Source organism: Dendrobates tinctorius, unplaced genomic scaffold, assembly GCF_039654945.1.
Source record: "Dendrobates tinctorius isolate UK_male_01 unplaced genomic scaffold, ASM3965494v1 ptg000017l, whole genome shotgun sequence".
Lineage (NCBI taxonomy): Eukaryota > Metazoa > Chordata > Amphibia > Anura > Dendrobatidae > Dendrobates > Dendrobates tinctorius.
Window position 1 is genome coordinate 18,012,617 of NW_027361685.1, and position 23,558 is coordinate 18,036,174.

The 23,558-nt window shown below is 43.8% G+C and overlaps 1 protein-coding gene across 2 annotated transcripts; it reads left to right on the forward strand.

The window, feature by feature from the left end:
* Window positions 1–10,955: 10,955 nt before the first annotated feature.
* LOC141082230 (uncharacterized) lies at window positions 10,956–23,445 on the forward strand. 2 transcript variants are annotated; one of them, XM_073566167.1, is made up of 6 exons: window positions 10,956–11,101; window positions 17,993–18,172; window positions 18,256–18,379; window positions 18,463–18,560; window positions 18,759–18,849; window positions 22,287–23,445. In XM_073566167.1, the coding sequence occupies exons 1-6, from the start codon at window positions 11,024–11,026 to the stop codon at window positions 23,306–23,308; spliced, it is 1,593 nt and encodes a 530-aa protein (XP_073422268.1). In that variant the 5' UTR covers window positions 10,956–11,023; the 3' UTR covers window positions 23,309–23,445. The 2 variants fall into 2 exon arrangements, with proteins under 2 accessions (XP_073422268.1, XP_073422269.1); XM_073566168.1 differs by having other exon boundaries at window positions 22,290–23,445.
* Window positions 23,446–23,558: the final 113 nt, after the last annotated feature.

Genomic DNA, 23,558 nt, shown 5'->3' on the forward strand with positions numbered 1-23,558 from the left:
ACACACAGTATAATCTTCTCACAGTATCACCATCCCCCCACACTAAGTATAATCTTCTCACAGTACCACCATCACACCACACACAATATAATCTTCTCACAGTATCACCATCCCCCCCACACAGTATAATCTTCTCACAGTATCACCATCCCACCACACACAGTATAATCTTCTCACAGTACCACCATCCCACCACACACAGTTTAATCTCACAGTAACACCATCCCACCACACACAGTATAATCTTCTCACAGTATTACTATACCATCACACACAGTATTATCTTCTCACAGTATCACCATCTCACCACACACAATAAAATCTTCTCACAGTATCACCATCCCCCCACACACAGTATAATCTTCTCACAGTATCACCATCCCCCCACACTAAGTATAATCTTCTCACAGTATCACCATCCCCCCCACACAGTATAATCTTCTCACAGTATCACCATCCCACCACACACAGTATAATCTTCTCACAATACCACCATCCCACCACACACAGTTTAATCTCACAGTAACACCATCCCACCACACACAGTATAATCTTCTCACAGTATTACTATGCCATCACACACAGTATTATCTTCTCACAGTATCACCATTTCACCACACACAATAAAATCTTCTCACAGTATCAACATCCCCCCACACACAGTATAATCTTCTCACAGTATCACTTTCCCACCACACACAGTATAATCTTCTCACAGTATCACCATCCAACCACACACAGTATAATCTCACAGTATCACCATCCCACCACACACAGTATAATCTTCTCACAGTACCATCATCCCACCACACACAGTATAATCTTCTCACAGTATCACCATCCCACCACACAGTATAATCTTCTCACAGTATCTCCATCCCACCACACACAGTATAATCTTCTCACAGTATCACCATACCCCCACACACAGTATAATCTTCTCACAGTATCACCATTCCCCCTATGCAGTATAATCTTCTTACAGTATCACCATCCCACCGCACACAGTATAATCTCACAGTATCACCATTCCACCACACACAGGATAATCTTCTCACAGTATCACCATTCCACCACACACAGGATAATCTTCTCACAGTATCACCATCCCACCACACACAGTATAATCTTCTCACAGTACCACCATCCCACCACACACAGTATAATCTTCTCACAGTATCACCATCCCACCACACACAGTATAATCTTCTCACAGTATCACCATCCCACCACACACAGTATAATCTCACAGTATCACCATCCCACCACACACAGTATAATCTTCTCACAGTATCACCATCCCACCACACACAGTATAATCTTCTCACAGTGTCACCATCCCACCACACACAGTATAATCTTCTCACAGTACCACCATCCCCCACACACAGTATAATATTCTCATAGTATCACCATCCCACCACACACAGTATAATCTTCTCACAGTATCACCATCCCACCACACACAGTATAATCTTCTCACAGTGTCACCATCCCACCACACACAGTATAATCTTCTCACAGTATCACCATCCCACCACACACAGTATAATCTCACAGTATCACCATCCCCCACACACAGTATAATGTTCTCACAGTATCACCATCCCACCACACACAGTATAATCTTCTCACAGTATCACCATACCACCAGACACAGTATATTCTTCTCACACTATCATCATCCCACCACACACTGTATAATCTTCTCACAGTATCACCATCCCACCACACACAGTATAATCTTCTCACAGTATCACCATCCCACCACACACAGTATAATCTTCTCACAGTATCACCATCCCACCACACACAGTATAATCTTCTCACAGTATCACCATCCCACCACACACAGTATAATCTTCTCACAGTATCACCATCCCACCACACACAGTATAATCTTCTCACAGTATCACCATACCACCAGACACAGTATATTCTTCTCACAATATCATCATCCCACCACACACAGTATAATCGTCTCACAGTACCACCATCCCACCACACACAGTATAATCTTCTCACAGTATCACCATACCACCAGACACAGTATATTCTTCTCACAATATCACCATCCCACCACACACAGTATAATCTTCTCACAGTATCACCATCCCACCACACACAGTATAATCTTCTCACAGTATCACCATACCACCAGACACAGTATATTCTTCTCACAATATCATCATCCCACCACACACAGTATAATCTTCTCACAGTATCACCATCCCACCACACACAGTATAATCTTCTCACAGTATCACCATACCACCAGACACAGTATATTCTTCTCACAATATCACCATCCCACCACACACAGTATAATCTTCTCACAGTATCACCATCCCACCACACACAGTATAATCTTCTCACAGTATCACCATCCCACCACACACAGTATAATCTTCTCACAGTATCACCATCCCACCACACACAGTATAATCTTCTCACAGTATCACCATACCACCAGACACAGTATAATCTTCTCACAATATCATCATCCCACCACACACAGTATAATCATCTTACAGTACCACCATCCCACCACACACAATATAATCTCACAGTACCACCATCCCACCACACACAGTTTAATCGTCTCACAGTACCACCATCCCACCACACACAATATAATCTCACAGTACCACCATCCCACCACACACAGTATAATCTTCTCACAGTACCACCATCCCACCACACACAGTATAATCTTCTCACAGCATCACCATCCCACCACACACAGTATAATCTTCTCACAGTACCACCATCCCACCACACACAGTATAATCGTCTCACAGTATCACTATCCCACCACACACAGTATAATCTTCTCACAGTACCACCATCCCACCACACACAGTATAATCTTCTCACAGCATCACCATCCCACCACACACAGTATAATCTCACAGTACCACCATACCACCACACACAGTATAATCTTCTCACAGTATCACCATCACACCACACACAATATAATCTTCTCACAGTATCACCATCCCCCCACACACAGTATAATCTTCTCACAGTATCACCATCCCACCAGACACAGTATAATCTTCTCACAATATCATCATCCCACCACACACAGTATAATCATCTTACAGTACCACCATCCCACCACACACAATATAATCTCACAGTACCACCATCCCACCACACACAGTTTAATCGTCTCACAGTACCACCATCCCACCACACACAATATAATCTCACAGTACCACCATCCCACCACACACAGTATAATCTTCTCACAGTACCACCATCCCACCACACACAGTATAATCTTCTCACAGTATCACCATCCCACCACACACAGTATAATGTTCTCACAGTACCACCATCCCACCACACACAGTATAATCGTCTCACAGTATCACTATCCCACCACACACAGTATAATCTTCTCACAGTACCACCATCCCACCACACACAGTATAATCTTCTCACAGCATCACCATCCCACCACACACAGTATAATCTCACAGTACCACCATACCACCACACACAGTATAATCTTCTCACAGTATCACCATCACACCACACACAATATAATCTTCTCACAGTATCACCATCCCCCCACACACAGTATAATCTTCTCACAGTATCACCATCCCACCACACCGAGTATAATCTTCTCACAGTACCACCATCCCACCACACACAGTATAATCGTCTCACAGTATCACCATCCCACCACACTAAGTATAATCTTCTCACAGTATCACCATCCCACCACACACAGTATAATCTTCTCACAGTATCACCATCCCCCCACACTAAGTATAATCTCACAGTATCACCATCACACCACACACAATATAATCTTCTCACAGTATCACCATCCCCCCACACACAGTATAATCTTCTCACAGTATCACCATCCCACCACACACAGTATAATCTTCTCACAGTACCACCATCCCACCACACACAGTTTAATCTCACAGTAACACCATCCCACCACACACAGTATAATCTTCTCACAGTATTACTATACCATCACACACAGTATTATCTTCTCACAGTATCACCATCTCACCACACACAATAAAATCTTCTCACAGTATCAACATCCCCCCACACACAGTATAATCTTCTCACAGTATCACTTTCCCACCACACACAGTATAATCTTCTCACAGTATCACCATCCCACCACACACAGTATAATCTCACAGTATCACCATCCCACCACACACAGTATAATCTTCTCACAGTACCATCATCCCACCACACACAGTATAATCTTCTCACAGTATCACCATCCCACCACACAGTATAATCTTCTCACAGTATCTCCATCCCACCACACACAGTATAATCTTCTCACAGTATCACCATACCCCCACACACAGTATAATCTTCTCACAGTATCACCATTCCCCCTATGCAGTATAATCTTCTTACAGTATCACCATCCCACCGCACACAGTATAATCTCACAGTATCACCATTCCACCACACACAGGATAATCTTCTCACAGTATCACCATTCCACCACACACAGGATAATCTTCTCACAGTATCACCATCCCACCACACACAGTATAATCTTCTCACAGTACCACCATCCCACCACACACAGTATAATCTTCTCACAGTATCACCATCCCACCACACACAGTATAATCTTCTCACAGTATCACCATCCCACCACACACAGTATAATCTCACAGTATCACCATCCCACCACACACAGTATAATCTTCTCACAGTATCACCATCCCACCACACACAGTATAATCTTCTCACAGTGTCACCATCCCACCACACACAGTATAATCTTCTCACAGTACCACCATCCCCCACACACAGTATAATATTCTCACAGTATCACCATCCCACCACACACAGTTTAATCTTCTCACAGTATCACCATCCCACCACACACAGTATAATCTTCTCACAGTGTCACCATCCCACCACACACAGTATAATCTTCTCACAGTATCACCATCCCACCACACACAGTATAATCTCACAGTATCACCATCTCCCACACACAGTATAATGTTCTCACAGTATCACCATCCCACCACACACAGTATAATCTTCTCACAGTATCACCATACCACCAGACACAGTATATTCTTCTCACAATATCATCATCCCACCACACACTGTATAATCTTCTCACAGTATCACCATCCCACCACACACAGTATAATCTTCTCACAGTATCACCATCCCACCACACGCAGTATAATCTTCTCACAGTATCACCATCCCACCACACACAGTATAATCTTCTCACAGTATCACCATCCCACCACACACAGTATAATCTTCTCACAGTATCACCATACCACCAGACACAGTATATTCTCACAATATCATCATCCCACCACACACAGTATAATCGTCTCACAGTACCACCATCCCACCACACACAGTATAATCTTCTCACAGTATCACCATACCACCAGACACAGTATATTCTTCTCACAATATCACCATCCCACCACACACAGTATAATCTTCTCACAGTATCACCATCCCACCACACACAGTATAATCTTCTCACAGTATCACCATACCACCAGACACAGTATATTCTTCTCACAATATCATCATCCCACCACACACAGTATAATCTTCTCACAGTATCACCATCCCACCACACACAGTATAATCTTCTCACAGTATCACCATACCACCAGACACAGTATATTCTTCTCACAATATCACCATCCCACCACACACAGTATAATCTTCTCACAGTATCACCATCCCACCACACGCAGTATAATCTTCTCACAGTATCACCATCCCACCACACACAGTATAATCTTCTCACAGTATCACCATCCCACCACACACAGTATAATCTTCTCACAGTATCACCATACCACCAGACACAGTATAATCTTCTCACAATATCATCATCCCACCACACACAGTATAATCGTCTTACAGTACCACCATCCCACCACACACAATATAATCTCACAGTACCACCATCCCACCACACACAGTTTAATCGTCTCACAGTACCACCATCCCACCACACACAATATAATCTCACAGTACCACCATCCCACCACACACAGTATAATCTTCTCACAGTACCACCATCCCACCACACACAGTATAATCTTCTCACAGTATCACCATCCCACCACACACAGTATAATCCTCGCACAGTAGCACCATCCCCCCCACACATAGTATAATCTGCTCACAGTACCACCATCCCCCAACACACAGTACAATCTTCTGACAGTATCACCATTCCACCACACACAGTATTATCTTCTCACAGTATTACCATACCACCACACACAGTGTTATCTTCTCACAGTATCACCATACCCCCACACACAGTATAATCTTCTCACAGTACCAACATTCCACCACACACAGTATAATATTCTCACAGTATCACCATTCCACCACACACAGTATAATCTCACAGTATCACTATCCCACCACACGCAGTATAAACTTCTCACAGTATCACCATCCCCCCACACACAGTATAATCTTCTCACAGTACCACCATTCCACCACACACAGTATAATCTTCTCACAGTATCACCATCCCACCACACACAGTATAATCTTCTCACAGTACCATCATCCCACCGCACACAGTATAATCTTCTCACAGTATCACCATCCCACCACACACAGTATAATCTTCTCGCAGTACCACCATACCACCACACACAGTGTAATCTTCTCACAGTACCACCATACCACCACACACAGTATAATCTCACAGTATCACCATCCCACCACACACAGTATAATCTTCTCACAATATCACCATCCCACCACACACAGTATAATCTTCCCACAGTATCACGATCCCACCACACACAGTATAATCTTCTCACAATATCACCATCCCACCACACACAGTATAATCTTCTCACAGTATCACCATCCCACCACACACAGTATAATCTTCCCACAGTATCACGATCCCACCACACACAGTATAATCTTCTCACAGTATCACCATACCCCCACACACAGTATAATCTTCTCACAGTTCCACCATCCCACCATGACCACACACAGTATAATCTTTTCACAGTATCACCATCCCACCACACACAGTATAATCTTCTCACAGTATCACCATGCCACCACACACAGTATAATCTTCTCACAGTATCACCATACCCCCACACACAGTATAATCTTCTCACAGTATCACCATACCCCCACACACAGTATAATCTCACAGTATCACCATCCCACCACACGCAGTATAATCTTCTCACAGTATCACCATCCCACCACACAAAGTATAATCTTCTCACAGTACCACCATACCCCCACACACAGTATAATCCTCACACAGTAGCACCATCCCCCACACATAGTATAATCTTCTCACAGTACCACCATCCTCCCACACACAGTACAATCTTCTCACAGTATCACCATCCCACCACACACAGTATAATCTCACAGTATCACCATCCCACCACACAGAGTATATTCTCATAGTACCTCCATCCCACCACACAGAGTATAATCTTCTCATAGTACTGCCATACCCCATCACACAGTGTAAAGTTCTTACAGTACCTCCATCTCACCACACATGGTATAATCTTCTCATAGTACCGCCATACCTCCACACACAGTATAATCTTCTCACAGTGCTGTCATACCCCCACACACAGTATAATCTTCTCACAGTGCTGTCATACCCCCACACACAGTATAATCTCACAGTACCGCCATACCCCCACACACAGTATAATGTTCTTACAGTACCGCCATACCCCCACGCACAGTATAATGTTCTTACAGTACCGCCATACCCCCACGCACAGTATAATGTTCCTACAGTACCTCCAAAAATAAAATTAGAGATGAGCGAATATGTTCGGAAAATGATCGCCAAACATAAATTCGAATGAATATGGTACATTCTGATTCATGATTGGTAAAATGAGGATTTTCTTAACATCGGAAAAAGTCAGTAACATTCAGTAAAATATATAATAAAACCTGGTAATACATGTGCCACGTTTAGTAAAATCACAGCCACCAATGTGGGAAGCTGGGGTACAAATTCTGGCTCTGCCCTGTTTGACATAATATACCAGTAGTGGCCCATAACACTATGGTGCCTACCTCAATAATCATGAGAGTGTCTTAAACAAAAAGAGTCATGCCAGCTGGGACGTTGCCCAGATTACCAAGGTCCGCGTCAGATGTCGAGGAACCAGGACAATCTGATGATAAATGGGCTACTGGACCAAGCCATTCATGGACAAGGCAAGAGAACCTGGATCTGATGAAATGCTACTATAACAGCAGACCAAATGAGAAAGAATCTATGAAGCGTATGAGGAAATTCTGTGTGGATACAAGACCTGCATGTCCACTAACTGAGAAACAGCTAGTCACCCAACATTTCAATGTCATACAACTATCAGAAATACAGAAGAGTGTAAAGATCATGGTTAAGACCAAGCTGGACAAAGGCCTGACCCCAACTGAAGAGACTGCTAAACAAAGGCTTACAGCACTCGCTGCAAGACTAGGGAGATACACTAGAGAAGCTGAGGCCAAGAAGATAAATGCCCTGTTCTCCAAAGAACCATCCAAAGTGTACTCCCAACTACAGAGGAACAGCACAATGGCAGCAACTCCACCAATAGCAGTGATTGAACAATACTGGAGGAACATATGGGAGAAGGAAAAAACACAACACCATTGCATTGTGACTGCAAGATCTGAGAATGAAACATAGCCACCACCTAGAGCAAGAACCAATTACCATTAAAGAAGCAGACATCCATCAGCGGGTCAAGAACATGAAGAGTTGGACAGCACCTGGCCCAGACATGATCCTCACCTACTGGCTAAAGAAATTAATAGCGGTACATGAACGCATGGTGAAGCAGGCCACCACCCAGTTTGGCTAACAGAAGAACAGTGCTGATCATGAAGGATCCTAACAAAGGAACAGTTCCATCCACCTACTGCCCAGTAACCTGCCTAACAGCAACATGGAAACTTCTGTCAAGCATTATAGCCACCAAGCTACAGAACCATATAAACCAGTACATGAATCCAGCTCAGAAAGGTATTGGGACTTACACCAGAGGCTCTAAGCCCCAGCTCCTAGTAGATAGAGCAGTCGCTCAAGACTCAAGATCCAGACAGACCAATCTCAGCACAGCCTGGATTGACTACAAGAAAGCCTATGACTCAATGCCACACATGGACCAGTGAATGCTTGGCTCTCAACAATGTCAACAAATTAAGAACCTTCCTCCAAAACTCAATGGGGCTATGGAGAACAACATTATAAGTCAACTCAAGACAACTAGCTCAAGTGACCGTCCAATGCGGCATATACCAAGGTGATGCACTGTCCCCATTGCTGCTTTGCATAGGCTTGAAGCCCCTCAGTCAGATAATTACAGAGTCTGGCTATGGATACAAGTTCAAGAGTGGAAGCACCATCAGCCACCTCCTCTACATGGATGACATCAAGCTGTATGCGAAAAATGAACGAGACATCAATTCACTGATCCAACTGACAAGGAACTACAGAGAAGACATCGGGATGTCCTTCGGAGTGGAGAAATGCGGCCGGTTGGTAATAAACAGAGGCAAGGTAGTCAAGACTGATGGAGTGGAATTATCAGCAGGGCACATAGCAGATATCCAGACATGCTACAAGTACCTCGGCATCTCACAGGGATACGGTAACCATGATGAGGAGGCAAGGAAAGCAGCAATATCCATATACCATCAAAGGGTAAGACGGGTCTTGAAGAGCCAGCTCAATGGGAAGAATAAAATCCGTGCCATCAATATATACTCACTGGCTAACTGCAGAGTCAGGAGATATGATTCTGCCAAATATATATATATATATAGATAAATCAAGAAAAAAGGGCAGCACTACCAAAATAATATAGTAGGTGCAAAACCTATTCAACAGTGTCCAAACAGCCAAATTATCAAAAGGAAAAAAATAGGCAGCACTCAAATTAAATGTGAAAACAGTGGATACGTTACTGATCCTCAGGTGGCAACGGTTCAACGGTAACCCGTCTTTGTCAAGCCGTTTTCCTTTAGATATATAGATAGAGATTTTTTTTCTTTACGTTGGAGGGTCCAATTCCAGCTATTGCTGTGGGATCTGTGATTTCTATCTACTCCACTGTGTACAGGATAATAGAGTTTAATAAAGTAGTTATGGACGAGACGTAACTAACATTGTGCAGTGACTCTGCTTTCCATATAGTGACGGATATTTCTTGTTGCTGAAACTGTGATCTTTTTTTTCCACTTTAAACCTTTTTTAAACCCCTCTGATCAGTGCGATCATACAACATACAAGCCTCTAATGGCTCCGGTGATGCCCTGTACTGCTGTAGTGCCGTGTATCATCACTGCCTGTCAGTGTAATACTAACGGCCCCATACACATGAGATCAGAGTTGGCTGAACGGTCATTTGGCAGACGGCTATCTCTCCCGACTGCCCCATACACACAAATATTCCAGCTTTCCTGTGGTCTGTATGAGAGAGTCGCCTCCAGACTCCTCTAGCAGAGGATTATCTACAGGAAGAACACACGGATTATCCTCTGAAATTCAGGATGCCAGATCCTTCTCTGCCCTGACATCATCTGTCGGGAGGCCCCCAAATACATTATATGGTCGGCCAAACCCCCCGAAATCAGTGCTTTCATGGAGCTTTAGTCTAATGTGTATGGGGGCGTTATAAGGTAACTTATTGGACGCTGCCTCTGGCCCGACCTAATAGACCTTCGTACATTGCAGCCCAGACACCATTATTAGGCATGTAAGTATAGTAGTAACTAGGCCGCCTCATACTATCGAGTACTTGGAGGCGGGGAGCATTCAGCCAAACTGTCACACCTTCTTAGACGTCATGTTTGCTTTTCACATCAGCAAGTGGATTCTTATGATGCTACATCAGCTCATCTTCTCATTCAGGTCTCTACAATATCGGATCCTCTCAGTGAAGATCTTCTATAGAAGAGAATTTTCCTGATTTACCCATCAAAGATGGATATGGACAGAGACAAGATGGCGGAGAGGATATTACACCTCACCCTAGAGATCCTCTTCCGGCTTACTGGAGAGGTGAGAGATTCTGATGACGTCACATTGCATCATTTATATCTATGGGAATAACACATTGTTAGGTGCTGAGTTTCCCCCACTGTACAGGGGGAATCTCAAGCCATGTCCTCTGCGGTCTCCCATTCCTCTGCAGCTGCAGAGATTCCTGCTCAGCAGAGGCATCGGTCCAGGCGTCTTTCCCAGGATGATGCTAGGCATCTGGTTGCTCCTTCTGGCTCTGCTATAACTCCATGCTTGAGTCAGCAGCAAGTAGACACTTCTGGGACTAAGTCCTGTCTTTTGGGTACTTATCATGCCTATGGGACGACCTCACATTGGAGGTCGGAGGTCACATGCGCAGGTCCCGTTCCTGCTCGGATTTGTCCACTACTGGGAAGGTCCTGGAAGGACACCGCTATAAAAGAGTCACATGGCCACTCGGCCATATGCTAGTATAGACTCTTGTGCCTTATGGTGTGCATGATGACGGATGCTTTTTACTTCGAATGACTCATGAAACCCCTACCCTTGATTGTGTATGTTGTTAGGGTCTAGTGGTTGAAGTCAGGTCTGTCAGTGGCTAAGCTATATGCCACAGTGCATCCCAGTCCTCTGCACTTGCTAGCTTCCAACTGTGCCTCTCTGCTTAGGGCACTGTCCTACTGCGCCAGGTAGCAGTAACCGCCAGTGCGGCGCCGTGCGCAAAGCTATCGCTTTCCTCCCTACTCTGGGTGGTTAGTGGCTTCCGCCAGACTGGTGCAGTGCACTCTGGTGCGTTATTTCTCATTTGGTCTCTTGCTGGCTCTGCTACAGTGGCACCGAGCGCTAGAGGGGCTCTAATCCCATGTCCTTGGGGCGGAGTCCTGTGTTTGTATACTAGTGCTCATCCGGCCAAGCCCTGTGAGTTTAACAGGCTTCGGCACCTACATTGTGCGGTTCTGTGAATCAACAGCCCTCGTGTGTCTCTTTATTACTTGCCATATAGTCACCGCCATTACTGCGCAGCTGGTTTCCATCTCTGCACGGTGACCCCGGTGTTATGATTGAGTCACCGTAGGAGGCAAAAACAGAAATGCTAGCTAAGTCCAGAAAACCAAAGAGGTTGGCAGCTATCGGATTGCAGACCCCTGATCCTATCCACAACAACTAACAGTAGCCATGGGGGGTTCCTACGATGCCCTAGACCCCTCGATCACAGCCGGAGAATTAAATAGGCCTAAAGAAAGAAAGGGGAAATCTAAACTGCCCCAGAGCAGACCCCAAAGCAATAGGCAGCCCCCAACATATAATGACGGTGAAGCAAGATGAAATCACTAACACAGACAGAAAGATAGACTGAGCAAAGACAGGGCCCAAGCTAACTAGATAGGAAAGTACAGGAAGGCTGCTGTCTGCAATCCGTGAAAAACCCTATGAAAATAAGAGCCAACAGACTGACAGTAAAAAAGGCCCTGAAGACGCTAGGCTTCAAAAAAGCTATGTCAGTACTCAGGAATATTCTGAAGACAGTGCAACAGGCAAAAGGAGATTCAGCTCACCCCAGCAGGGAATGGCAGAATCCAGAAAAGCAAGGAAAACAAAAACAAAACACAAATGCTAACAGGCAAAGCAGAAAACTTAGCTTTAGAGGAGCAGGAATCAGACTGGTGTCCTAGAAGTCCACAGAGAAATCACCCGCAGGGCAGAAGGGTGTCGGCAGCCTTATATCCAGTCCGTGACTCCACTCAGCCAGTCATCCTCATTAGGCTCAGGTGCCTGATAATCAGGCTCATTACCTTCCTTTACCAGAATAGGGAGTTCACCAGACCTCAGTGACGAAGGGGAAAATGAACTCACAACAGTACCTCCCCCTTGAGGAGGGGTCACCGAACCCTCAACCACGCCACCAGGGCGATCAGGGTGAGCCCGATGAAAGGCACGCACCAATTTTTTGGCATGAATGTCAGAGGCAGAGACCCAGGAATTATCCTCCTGACCATAACCCTTCCACTTAACCAAATACTGGAGTCTCCGTCTAGCCAAACGGGAATACAGTATTTTCTCTACCTCATATTTCATGTTACCTTCAACCAATACAGGGTCTGGAGGTGCCACCCCAGGAACAACTGGTTCAACAAACCTCTTCAACAAGGACTTATGGAACACACTATGGATTTTAAATGTGATAGGAAGAGCCAATCGAAAAGAGACCGGATTAATAATCTCCAAAATCTTGTAAGGTCCAATAAATCTAGGCTTAAACTTAGGAGAAGCCACCTTCATAGCAATATTTTTTGATGATAACCACACCATATCACCAATCTTAAACTGGGGACCAATGGTCCTATGTCGATTGGAAAACCGCTGGGCCTTTTCCTGGGAGAGAGATAACTTATCCACCACTTGGTCCCAGATCTGGTGCATTCTCTCCACCACAGTGTCAACACCTGGGCAGGCAGAAGGCTCCACCTGCCCTGAAGAAAATCGAGGATGAAACCCAAAGTTACAAAGAAAAGGTGACATCAAAGTGGCAGAACTAGCTCTATTATTTAAAGCAAATTCGGCCAAGGGCAAAAATGAAACCCAATCATCCTGATCAGCGGAAATAAAACATCTCAAATACGACTCCAAGGTCTGGTTTGTTCTCTCTGTCTGCCCATTGGTCTGAGGGTGAAAAGCAGAGGAGAAGGACAACTGAATTCCCAGCTTGGAACAGAAAGTCCTTCAAAATCTAGACACAAACTGAACTCCTCTGTCAGATACAATGTTCTCAGGAATCCGGTGTAAGCGATCCACCTGTTGCAAAAACAGGGGCACCAACTCAGAGGAAGATGGCAACTTAGGGAGTGGTACAAGATGAACCATCTTAGAGAACCTATCACAAATCACCCAAATAACAGTCATTCTTTGAGAGACCGGCATATCAGAGATGAAATCCATTGAAATATGGGTCCATGGCCTCCTGGGGACCAGCAAAGGCATCAACAACCCACTAGAGCGAGAACAAGATTTAGACCGGGAGCAAGTCCCACAGGACTGCACAAAATTCCTGACATCATGAGACAAGGTGGGCCACCAAAAAGAGCGACTCACCAGATCTCTAGTACCAAAAATACCTGGATGACCAGCCAATACAGAGCAATGAACTTCAGACATCACTCTCTTCTTCCACTGGTCAGGAACATACAACTTTCCACTGGGACAACGCTCACGTTTGTCCTCCTGGAACTCTTGCAGAGCAAGTCTCAAATCGGGCGAGATGGCAGAAAGAACTACCCCTTCGCCTAAGATGGTAGCAGGCTTGGTCACCACAGGAGAATCAGCAAAGAAACTCCTAGAGAGGGCGTCTGCCTTGACATTCTTAGTTCCAGGAAGAAAAGAAACCACAAAATCAAAACGTGTAAAAAACAAGGCCCACCTAGCCTGTCTAGGGTTCAAGCGTTTAGCCGACTCTAGGTAAATCAAATTCTTGTGGTCAGTGAGGACCACAACTTGATGTTTAGCTCCCTCCAACCAATGTCTCCACTCCTCAAATGCCCATTTCATGGCCAACAGTTCCCGATTCCCCACATCATAGTTACGTTCAGATGGAGAGAACTTTCGGGAAAAGAAAGCACAGGGATTCATTTTAGATGTTACAGGATCCTTTTGGGACAAAACAGCTCCTGCACCAATCTCAGAAGCATCCACCTCTACCTGGAACGGGAGTGAGACATCAGGTTGCCGCAAAACCGGGGCGGAGGTAAATCTTCGCTTCAGCTCCTGAAAGGAAGCAACAGCCTCCGGAGACCAATTCAACACATCAGCACCCTTCTTAGTCAGATCAGTCAATGACTTGGCAATACTAGAAAATTTTGCTATAAATTTCCGATAAAAATTAGCAAAACCCAAAAACTTCTGGAGGGCCTTCAAAGAAGTGGGCTGAACCCAATCATAAATGGCCTGTACCTTGGCCGGGTCCATTTCAATAGTTGACGGAGACAAAATAAATCCCAAAAATGAAATCCTCTGTACTCCAAAAAGGCATTTCAATCCTTTGACATACAGGGAATTCTCCCTCAAGATCCGGAACACAGTCCGAACATGTTCCACATGAGAATCCCAATCCCTGGAGAAGATCAAAATATCATCCAGATAGATAATCAAAAATTTATCGACAAAGTCTCGGAAAATATCGTTCATGAAGCACTGGAAGACAGAAGGGGCATTAGTGAGCCCAAAAGGCATCACCAGGTACTCAAAATGTCCCTCCGGAGTATTAAACGCTGTCTTCCATTCATCCCCCTGCTTAATCCGGATAAGATTATACGCCCCCCTGAGGTCAAGCTTGGTAAACCAGCAAGCACCTCTAACTCTAGAGAATAGATCCGAAATCAGGGGTAACGGATACTGATATTTAATAGTAATTTTATTGAGGGCACGATAATCAATACAAGGCCTTAAAGAACCATCCTTTTTGGCCACAAAAATAAAAACCGGCACCTAAGGGTGAAGAGGATGGTCTAATATGACCCTTCTCCAACGCCTCCTTAATATAGGACTGCATAGCCTCGTGCTTGGGTACAGATAAATTGAAGAGCCGACCCTTGGGAAATTTACACCCCGGGCTTAGTTCGATTGCACAGTCATAACTCCTATGAGGAGGCAAAGACGCAGACTCATTCTCACTAAATACATCATAAAAGTCCGCCAAATAGTCAGGAACATCATGCGACTGAGGAGAGGTGGAAAAAACCGGAGCCTCACTAAAGGCACACCGACAACCCCAACTCACCACAGACACAGATTTCCAATCCAAAACTGGATTATGAATTTGCAACCAGGGAAACCCCAGAACAACGGCATCATACAGACCATGCAACACCAAAAATCTGCAATTTTCTTGATGGTCTGGGGCGACCCGCATGACCACCTGGGTCCAAAACTGAGGTTTATTTTTAGCCAAAGGAGTAGCATCAATCCCCCTCAAAGGGATAGGCGTCTGCAGAGGTGTCATCGGAAATCCACAACGTTTAGCAAAATCCAAGTCCATTAGGTTTAGCGCTGCAGATCAGAGTAATTGCCAGAAGAAATTTAGGTTGAACACCACCAACAGAAAACGTGTGTGCAAAGCGTTTCTCTCGTTTAGGACAAACAGAAATAATATGCGAGGCATCTCCACAGAAAAAACACAGCTTATTACGCCTTCTGAACTCCTGACTTTGCGCCTTAGACAAAACTCTATCACATTGCATAGGTTCAGACGTCTGTTCAACACCTCTCGTGCAATCCTGCGTTCACGTAAACGCCGATCAACCTGAATGGCTAATGACATAGAATCGTCCAGACCAGAGGGAACAGGAAATCCCACCATAGTATCTTTTATGGCTTCTGACAAACCCTTCCAAAAGAGAGCAGCCAAGGCATTATCATTCCAGGTAGTAAGGACCGCCCACTTTCGGAACTTTTGACAGTACAACTCTGCAGAATCTCGACCCTGGTTCAATGCCAACAGGGTCTTTTCAGCTTGATCAATAGCATTAGGTTCGTCATACAACAACCCTAAAGCTTGAAAGAATGCGTTCTTATTAGTCAGAATAGGATCATCTGGTTTCAAAGAAAACGCCCAATCCTGGGGATCGCCACGCAGCAAAGAGATGACAATTTTAACCTGCTGCGTGGAGCTCACTGACGAGTTAGGCTTCAAGGCAAAAAATAATTTACAATTATTTTTGAAACTCAAAAATTTAGATCGATCCCCAAAAAATACATCAGGTGTAGGGATCTTTGGTTCAACAGCATGCGAACGAGCAAGGTAGGGGGAAATTCCCCGCACTTCCGCAGCGAGTTGCTCCACACGATCAGACAATTGCTTTATCTCCATTGAGAGAAAAAAAATTTCCCCCTACGGCCTCAGAGATATAGAGGAAAGAATATACACACACTTTTTTTTTTTTTTTAAACACAATTCTTTCCTGCTATTGAGTACCCTAGGATCTGCGGTATGGCGGGTGATTCTGTTATGATTGAGTCACCGTAGGAGGCAAAAACAGAAATGCTAGCTAAGTCCAGAAAACCAGAGAGGTTGGCAGCTATCGGATTGCAGACCCCTGATCCTATCCACAACAACTAACAGTAGCCGTGGGGGGTTCCTACGATGCCCTAGACCCCTCGATCACAGCCGGAGAATTAAATAGGCCTAAAGAAAGAAAGGGGAAATCTAAACTGCCCCAGAGCAGACCCCAAAGCAATAGGCAGCCCCCAACATATAATGACGGTGAAGCAAGATGAAAACACTAACACAGACAGAAAGATAGACTGAGCAAAGACGGGGCCCAAACTACCTACATAGGAAAGGACAGGAAGGCTGCTGTCTGCAATCCGTGAAAAACCCTATGAAAATAAGAGCCAACAGACTGACAGTAAAAAAGGCCCTGAAGACGCTAGGCTTCAAAAAGCTATGTCAGTACTCAGGAATATTCTGAAGACAGAGCAACAGGCAAAAGGAGATTCAGCTCACCCCAGCAGGGAATGGCAGAATCCAGAAAAGCAAGGAAAACAAAAACAAAACACAAATGCTAACAGGCAAAGCAGAAAACTTAGCTTTAGAGGAGCAGGAATCAGACTGGTGTCCTAGAAGTCCACAGAGAAATCACCCGCAGGGCAGAAGGGTGTCGGCAGCCTTATATCCAGTCCGTGACTCCACTCAGCCAGTCATCCTCATTAGGCTCAGGTGCCTGATAACCAGGCTCATTACCTTCCTTTACCAGAATAGGGAGTTCACCAGACCTCAGTGACGAAGGGGAAAATGAACTCACAACACCCCGGGCTGTTAACGCACCTCATACCACCATACCGTTCCGCCAGCCCTTAACATAGATGGGCAGAACTAGAGAGGTGAGGACTCTGGAAATATATGTAGTGAGATTTATTAATGTGTCTCTCCATTACCAGGATTACACAGTGGTGAAGAAGACCTCTAGTGATCGCTGTCAGGACCCTGTGCCTGAGGGATGTGGAAGACCCCTGAGCCCAATCACGGAGCCTCCACCTCTCCCCCTGATCCATGAGGACATCAATGACCAGAATATCCTAGAACTCATCTACAAGATGATTGAGCTGCTGAGTGGAGAGGTGACACTGCTGGGAATGCTGGGACATTATACAGTAACACTATGAAGGGTTCGGGGGGATGACGGTATCATTGTATGTGTCAGGTTCCTATAAGGTGTCAGGATGTCGCTGTCTATTTCTCCATGGAGGAGTGGGAGTATTTAGAAGGACACAGAGACCTGTGCAAGGACATCATAATGGAGGTTCCCCAGCCCCTCACATCACCAGGTAATAGACAGGACTAAATACACACGGCCTATAATTATCTGTATGTAGAGAATGAATTCAGTCCCTGTATGTGTTTCCTCCAGATCTATCCAGTAAGAGGACAACACCAGAGAGATGTCCCCATCCTCTTCTTCTACAGGACTGTACACAAGAAGATCCCAGTGCTCCTCAGGATCATCAGGTAGATGGATAGAAGGTGTCAGGAGATCTCCCCTATGATGTGTAGACGGCTGTGAAGGTCTTGTGCTCAGTCTTGTTTTATCCACCAGTATTATATGTTTTATACTTGTGTAATGAGAACGGTGGAGATGGCAGGATTAGAGCTGATCATAGATGGGACTTCTCCATCTGTCTGTGACTTTTACAATATTTGTTTCAGGGTGAAGATCTGACCCATATTAAAACTACAGAGACATATGTGAGGGGTGATGAGTGGTGTAAAGAGGAGATTCCCACATATGACTACCCAGGTGAGTAGTAACAACTAAATGCAGAGAAGTCACAGATTCTTCTCAGTCACCGGCTGTGGCTGCTTTATCGGTGGTGTAGTCCAGCCGTATTACCATGATCACCATTTTGCCTCTAGACCACAACATTCTCCTCCACCCAAAACTGTTCAAATGACTTTGGACATCGAAAGCCCTTTTCTATAGAACTTACAACCTGGAGGATCCACCTACCTCCTGGTATTAGTGTGAGGGTGATCCCTTAAAGCAAGATTTATATGATACCGTTACCTGCTCAGATCTATAAACTACAAAGCCAAATAACAGCGTACGTAGAATGTGCTGACAGTGTTCAGAAGGGAAGGAGCGCCATTTAGCTATTTGAATAAAGATCTAGCTGGAATAGTTTGCAGACACAATTAGTCATGAGCTAGTATACTCGTTGCTCGGGTGTCCTCCAAGTATTTTGGCGTACTCGGAGATTTAGTTTTCGACATCTCAGCTGCATGATTTGTGACTTGTAGACAGGACAAATACATGTGGGAATTTCCTAACAAACAGGCATTACCAGATGTATTCAAGCTGTCTAGCAGTCGCATATCATGCAGCTGAGACGACAAAAACTAAATCTCCGAGCACACCAAAATACTCGGAGGACATCCGAGCAATGAGTATACGCGATCATCAAAAGATATCCACCATGAACATGCTTGGCACTATCTTTTCTGCTTTCCATATCCCAAGGATTGCCTTCCTCATCGCCCTTTAACACCGTTACATGGACCTACACTTACACTGGGACCCCTAGGCTTGGCCCATGGTGTTACCTGCTTTTCTGTGGTATTAGAGGGCAAGAAGAATAGTCAGGTAGCTGGGTCAGACCCAGAAGGACAGAATACAGAAACAGAAGACACAAGAGTAGTCAGTAAATGGGCCACGGTCACAGCAGAATACAAATACACAAACCAGGAGCTGAGGACTGAACCAGAGGAGAACAATGCTGTATCTGGCAGATTCCGGCCATGTGCTTTGAGCTTTAGTAGGGTGTTGTACTTTCCAATTGGCTGAAGTAGGGAGCAGATTACTCCAGCTGGACAGCAGGACCAGATCCCAGATTAGATTAGACACACCATATGCAGAAGCCCTAATATAACTAAATGACAGAATAGTCAATATCCCCATATAGTGATTCAATTTTATAAATTAATTCACTGAGGGTTATAATCTATACACATGTGGTCAAAATTGTTAGTACCCCTCGTTTAATGACAGAAAAACCCACAATGGTCACAGAAATGACTTGAATCTGACAAAAGTAATAATAAATTAAAAATCTATGAAAATGAACAAATGAAAGTCAGACATTGCTTTTCCACCATGCTTCTACAGAATTTAAAAAAAAAAATAAAATACATGAAATAGGCCTGGACAGAAATGATGGTACCCCTGAAAATAATGTGACAAAAGGGACATGTTACATCATGGTGTGTCCACTAATTTGCATCACAGGTGTCTACAATCCTGGAATCAGTGAGTGGCCTTTATAGAGGAGGCTACAGATCCTCCCTGTGCTGTTTGGTGACATGGTGTGTATCACACTCAACATGGACCAAAGGAAGCGAAGGAAAGAGATGTCTCAGGAGATTAGAAAGAAAATTATAGACAAACATGTTACAGGTAAAAGTTATAAGACCATCTCCAAGCAGCTAATGTTCCTTTGACTACAGTTGCACATATTATTCAGAAATTTAATATCCATGGGACTGTAGCCAACATCCCTGGACGTGACCGCAGGAGGAAAATTAATGACAAATCAAAGAGACGGATAATACGAATGGTAACAAAAGAGCCCAGAAAAACTCCTAAACATATTAAAGGTGAACTTCAAGCTCAAGGAACATCAATTTCACATTGCACCATCCGTCATTGTATGAGCCAAAGTGGACTTCATGGGAGACGACCAAGGAGGACACAATTGTTGAAAATAATCATAAAAAAGCCAGACTGGAATTTGTCAAACTACATGTTGATAAGCCACAAAGCTTCTGGGAGAATGTCCTATGGACAAAAATGGAACTTTTTGGCAAAGCACATCAGCTCTATGTTCTCAGACGGAAAAATGAAGCATATCACAAAAAGAAGACTGTCCCTACTGTGAAACAAGGAGGAGGCTCTGTTATGTTCTGGGGCTGCTTTGCTGCATGTGGCACAGGGTTTCTAGAATGTGTGCAGGGAACAATGAAATCTCAAGACTGTCAAGGGATTCTATAGAGAAATGTGCTGCTCAGTGTCAGAAAGCTTGGTCTCAGTCGCAGGTCATGGGTCTTGCAACAGGATAACAACACAAAACAGACAGCTAAAAACATGCAAGAATGGCTAAGAGGAAAACAATGGACTATTCTGAAGTGGCCTTCTATGAGCCCTGACCTAAATCCTATTGAGCATCTTTGGAAAGAGCTGAAACATGCCGTCTGGAAAAGGCAACCTTCAAACATGAGACAGTTGCTCTTGAGGAGTGGTCCAAAATACCTGTTGAGAGGTGCAGAAGTCTCCTTGGCAGTTACAGAAATTGTTTGATTGCAGTGATTGCCTCAAAAGGCTGTGCAACAAAATATTTTAGTTAAGGGAACCATCATTTCTGTCCAGGCCTATTTCATGAGTTTTATTTTTTAAATTCTGTGGAAGCATGGCTGAAAAGCAATGTCTGACTTTCATTTGTTCATTTTGATAGATTTTTGATTTATTTATTACTTTTGTCAGATTCAAGTTATTTCTGTGACCATTGTGGGTTTTTCTGTCATCAAACGAGGGGTACCAACAATTTTGACCACGTGTGTAGGAGTGAATATTTTGACTCCACAGCAACTTTCCGGAAATTAACACACAGTGGATGTTGGAGAGTGAAAATTACACATTTGCCATTTTCTTACCCAGCACATAGTGCCCAGATTGTGCTCCAGGAGACACACACCACAAATTAAGTGGGTTCTTCTCACTATAATATTGCTAAATACAGGGATCCCAAATGTTGTTTGCGCACACTGCAAGACTCCGAAGTGAGAGCGGATTTTGCTGGATTGGTTTATGGCAACCTTGTTGATTTTCAATAGCCTTTGAGCCACTAATAGTGTGGGAAACTCTGTTTTTCCACTGACAGATGATGGACCTGAGTGGGATCTTGTTTTTTGTGATATGAGAATTGGTATTATTTTCGCCTACACAACATTGATTGGTTTCTTTTTATTCAATATTTGGGAGGCAGAATGAACAAACAGTTGAACACCGCACACTACTGGTTCATCCAACAAGGTTTTCTATTAGACTGTGAACTGTCATTGTCTTGGTAAATAAATAAAGTTTTTTTACATAGCTTGCTATTTTTATGGACAGTGTAAGTAGAAATGTTCAAAAATATAAAACTCGGATATTTTATTAAAAATAATAATTGCTTTTTATCTTAGCAGATGACTGTAACAGTAGATTAGAGGGACAGCTGACATCTTCAATTTTTAAATCCGAAGATCTTGAGATCCTACAAGATACAACTGAAGTGATTACTATTACTCTAGATATGCCATCATCCATTCAGAGCAAAGATCTGTCATCTGATCTTATGAAACAGGTCCCATCTTCTGATTCATTACTGACTACTAAGGAAAATCAAAGTCACAAAAGAGGCAATAAAAAACAAACTGCTGCTAAAGGAAAGAAGTCATTTTCATGTTCAGACTGTGGGAAATATTTTACATGGAAATCACATTTTGTTAACCACATGAGAATTCACACAGGGGAGAAGCCTTTTTCCTGTTCAAAATGTGAGAAATGTTTTGCACGTAAATCACATTTTGTTACTCACCACAGAACGCACACAGGGGAGAAGCCTTTTTCTTGTTCAGAATGTGGGAAATGTTTTAACCAGAAATCACATTTTGTTAATCACCAGAGAACTCACACAGGGGAGAAGCCTTTTTCCTGTTCAGAATGTGGGAAATGTTTTAGCAATAAATCAGATTGTGTTAATCACCATAGAACTCACACAGGGGAGAAGCCTTATTCTTGTTCAGAATGTGGGAAATGTTTTGCACGTAAATCACATTTTGTTACTCACCAGAGAACTCACACAGGGGAGAAGCCTTTTTCCTGTTCAGAATGTGGGAAATGTTTTAACCAGAAATCACATTTGGTTACTCACCAGAGAGCTCACAAAGGGGAGAAGCCTTTTTCCTGTTCAGAATGTGGGAAATGTTTTAACAATAAATCAGATTGTGTTAAGCACCAGAGAATCCACACAGGAGAGAAGCCTTTTTCCTGTTCAGAATGTGGGAAATGTTTTAACAATAAATCAAATTGTGTTAAGCACCAGAGAATCCACACAGGAGAGAAGCCATATTCATGTTCAGAATGTGGGAAATGTTTTAAATGGAAAATAAGTCTTGATAGCCATCAAAGAACCCACACAGGAGAGAAGCCTTTTTCCTGTTAATGTGGGAAATGTTTTAACCAGAAAGTGCTTCTTGTTAGGCATCAGAGCAGTCACATAGAGGAGAAGCTTTTTTCATTTTCTTAATGTGGGAAATGTTTTACTTGGAAATGAACTGTTAATAAACATCAGAGATGTCACATAGGGGAGAAGCCTTTTTTGTGTTCATAGTGTTGGAATAGTTTTAACCAAAACTGAATCTTCTTAAATGGGTTGTCTCTTGTCATTCCTCATGTTTACTGACAAAAGTATA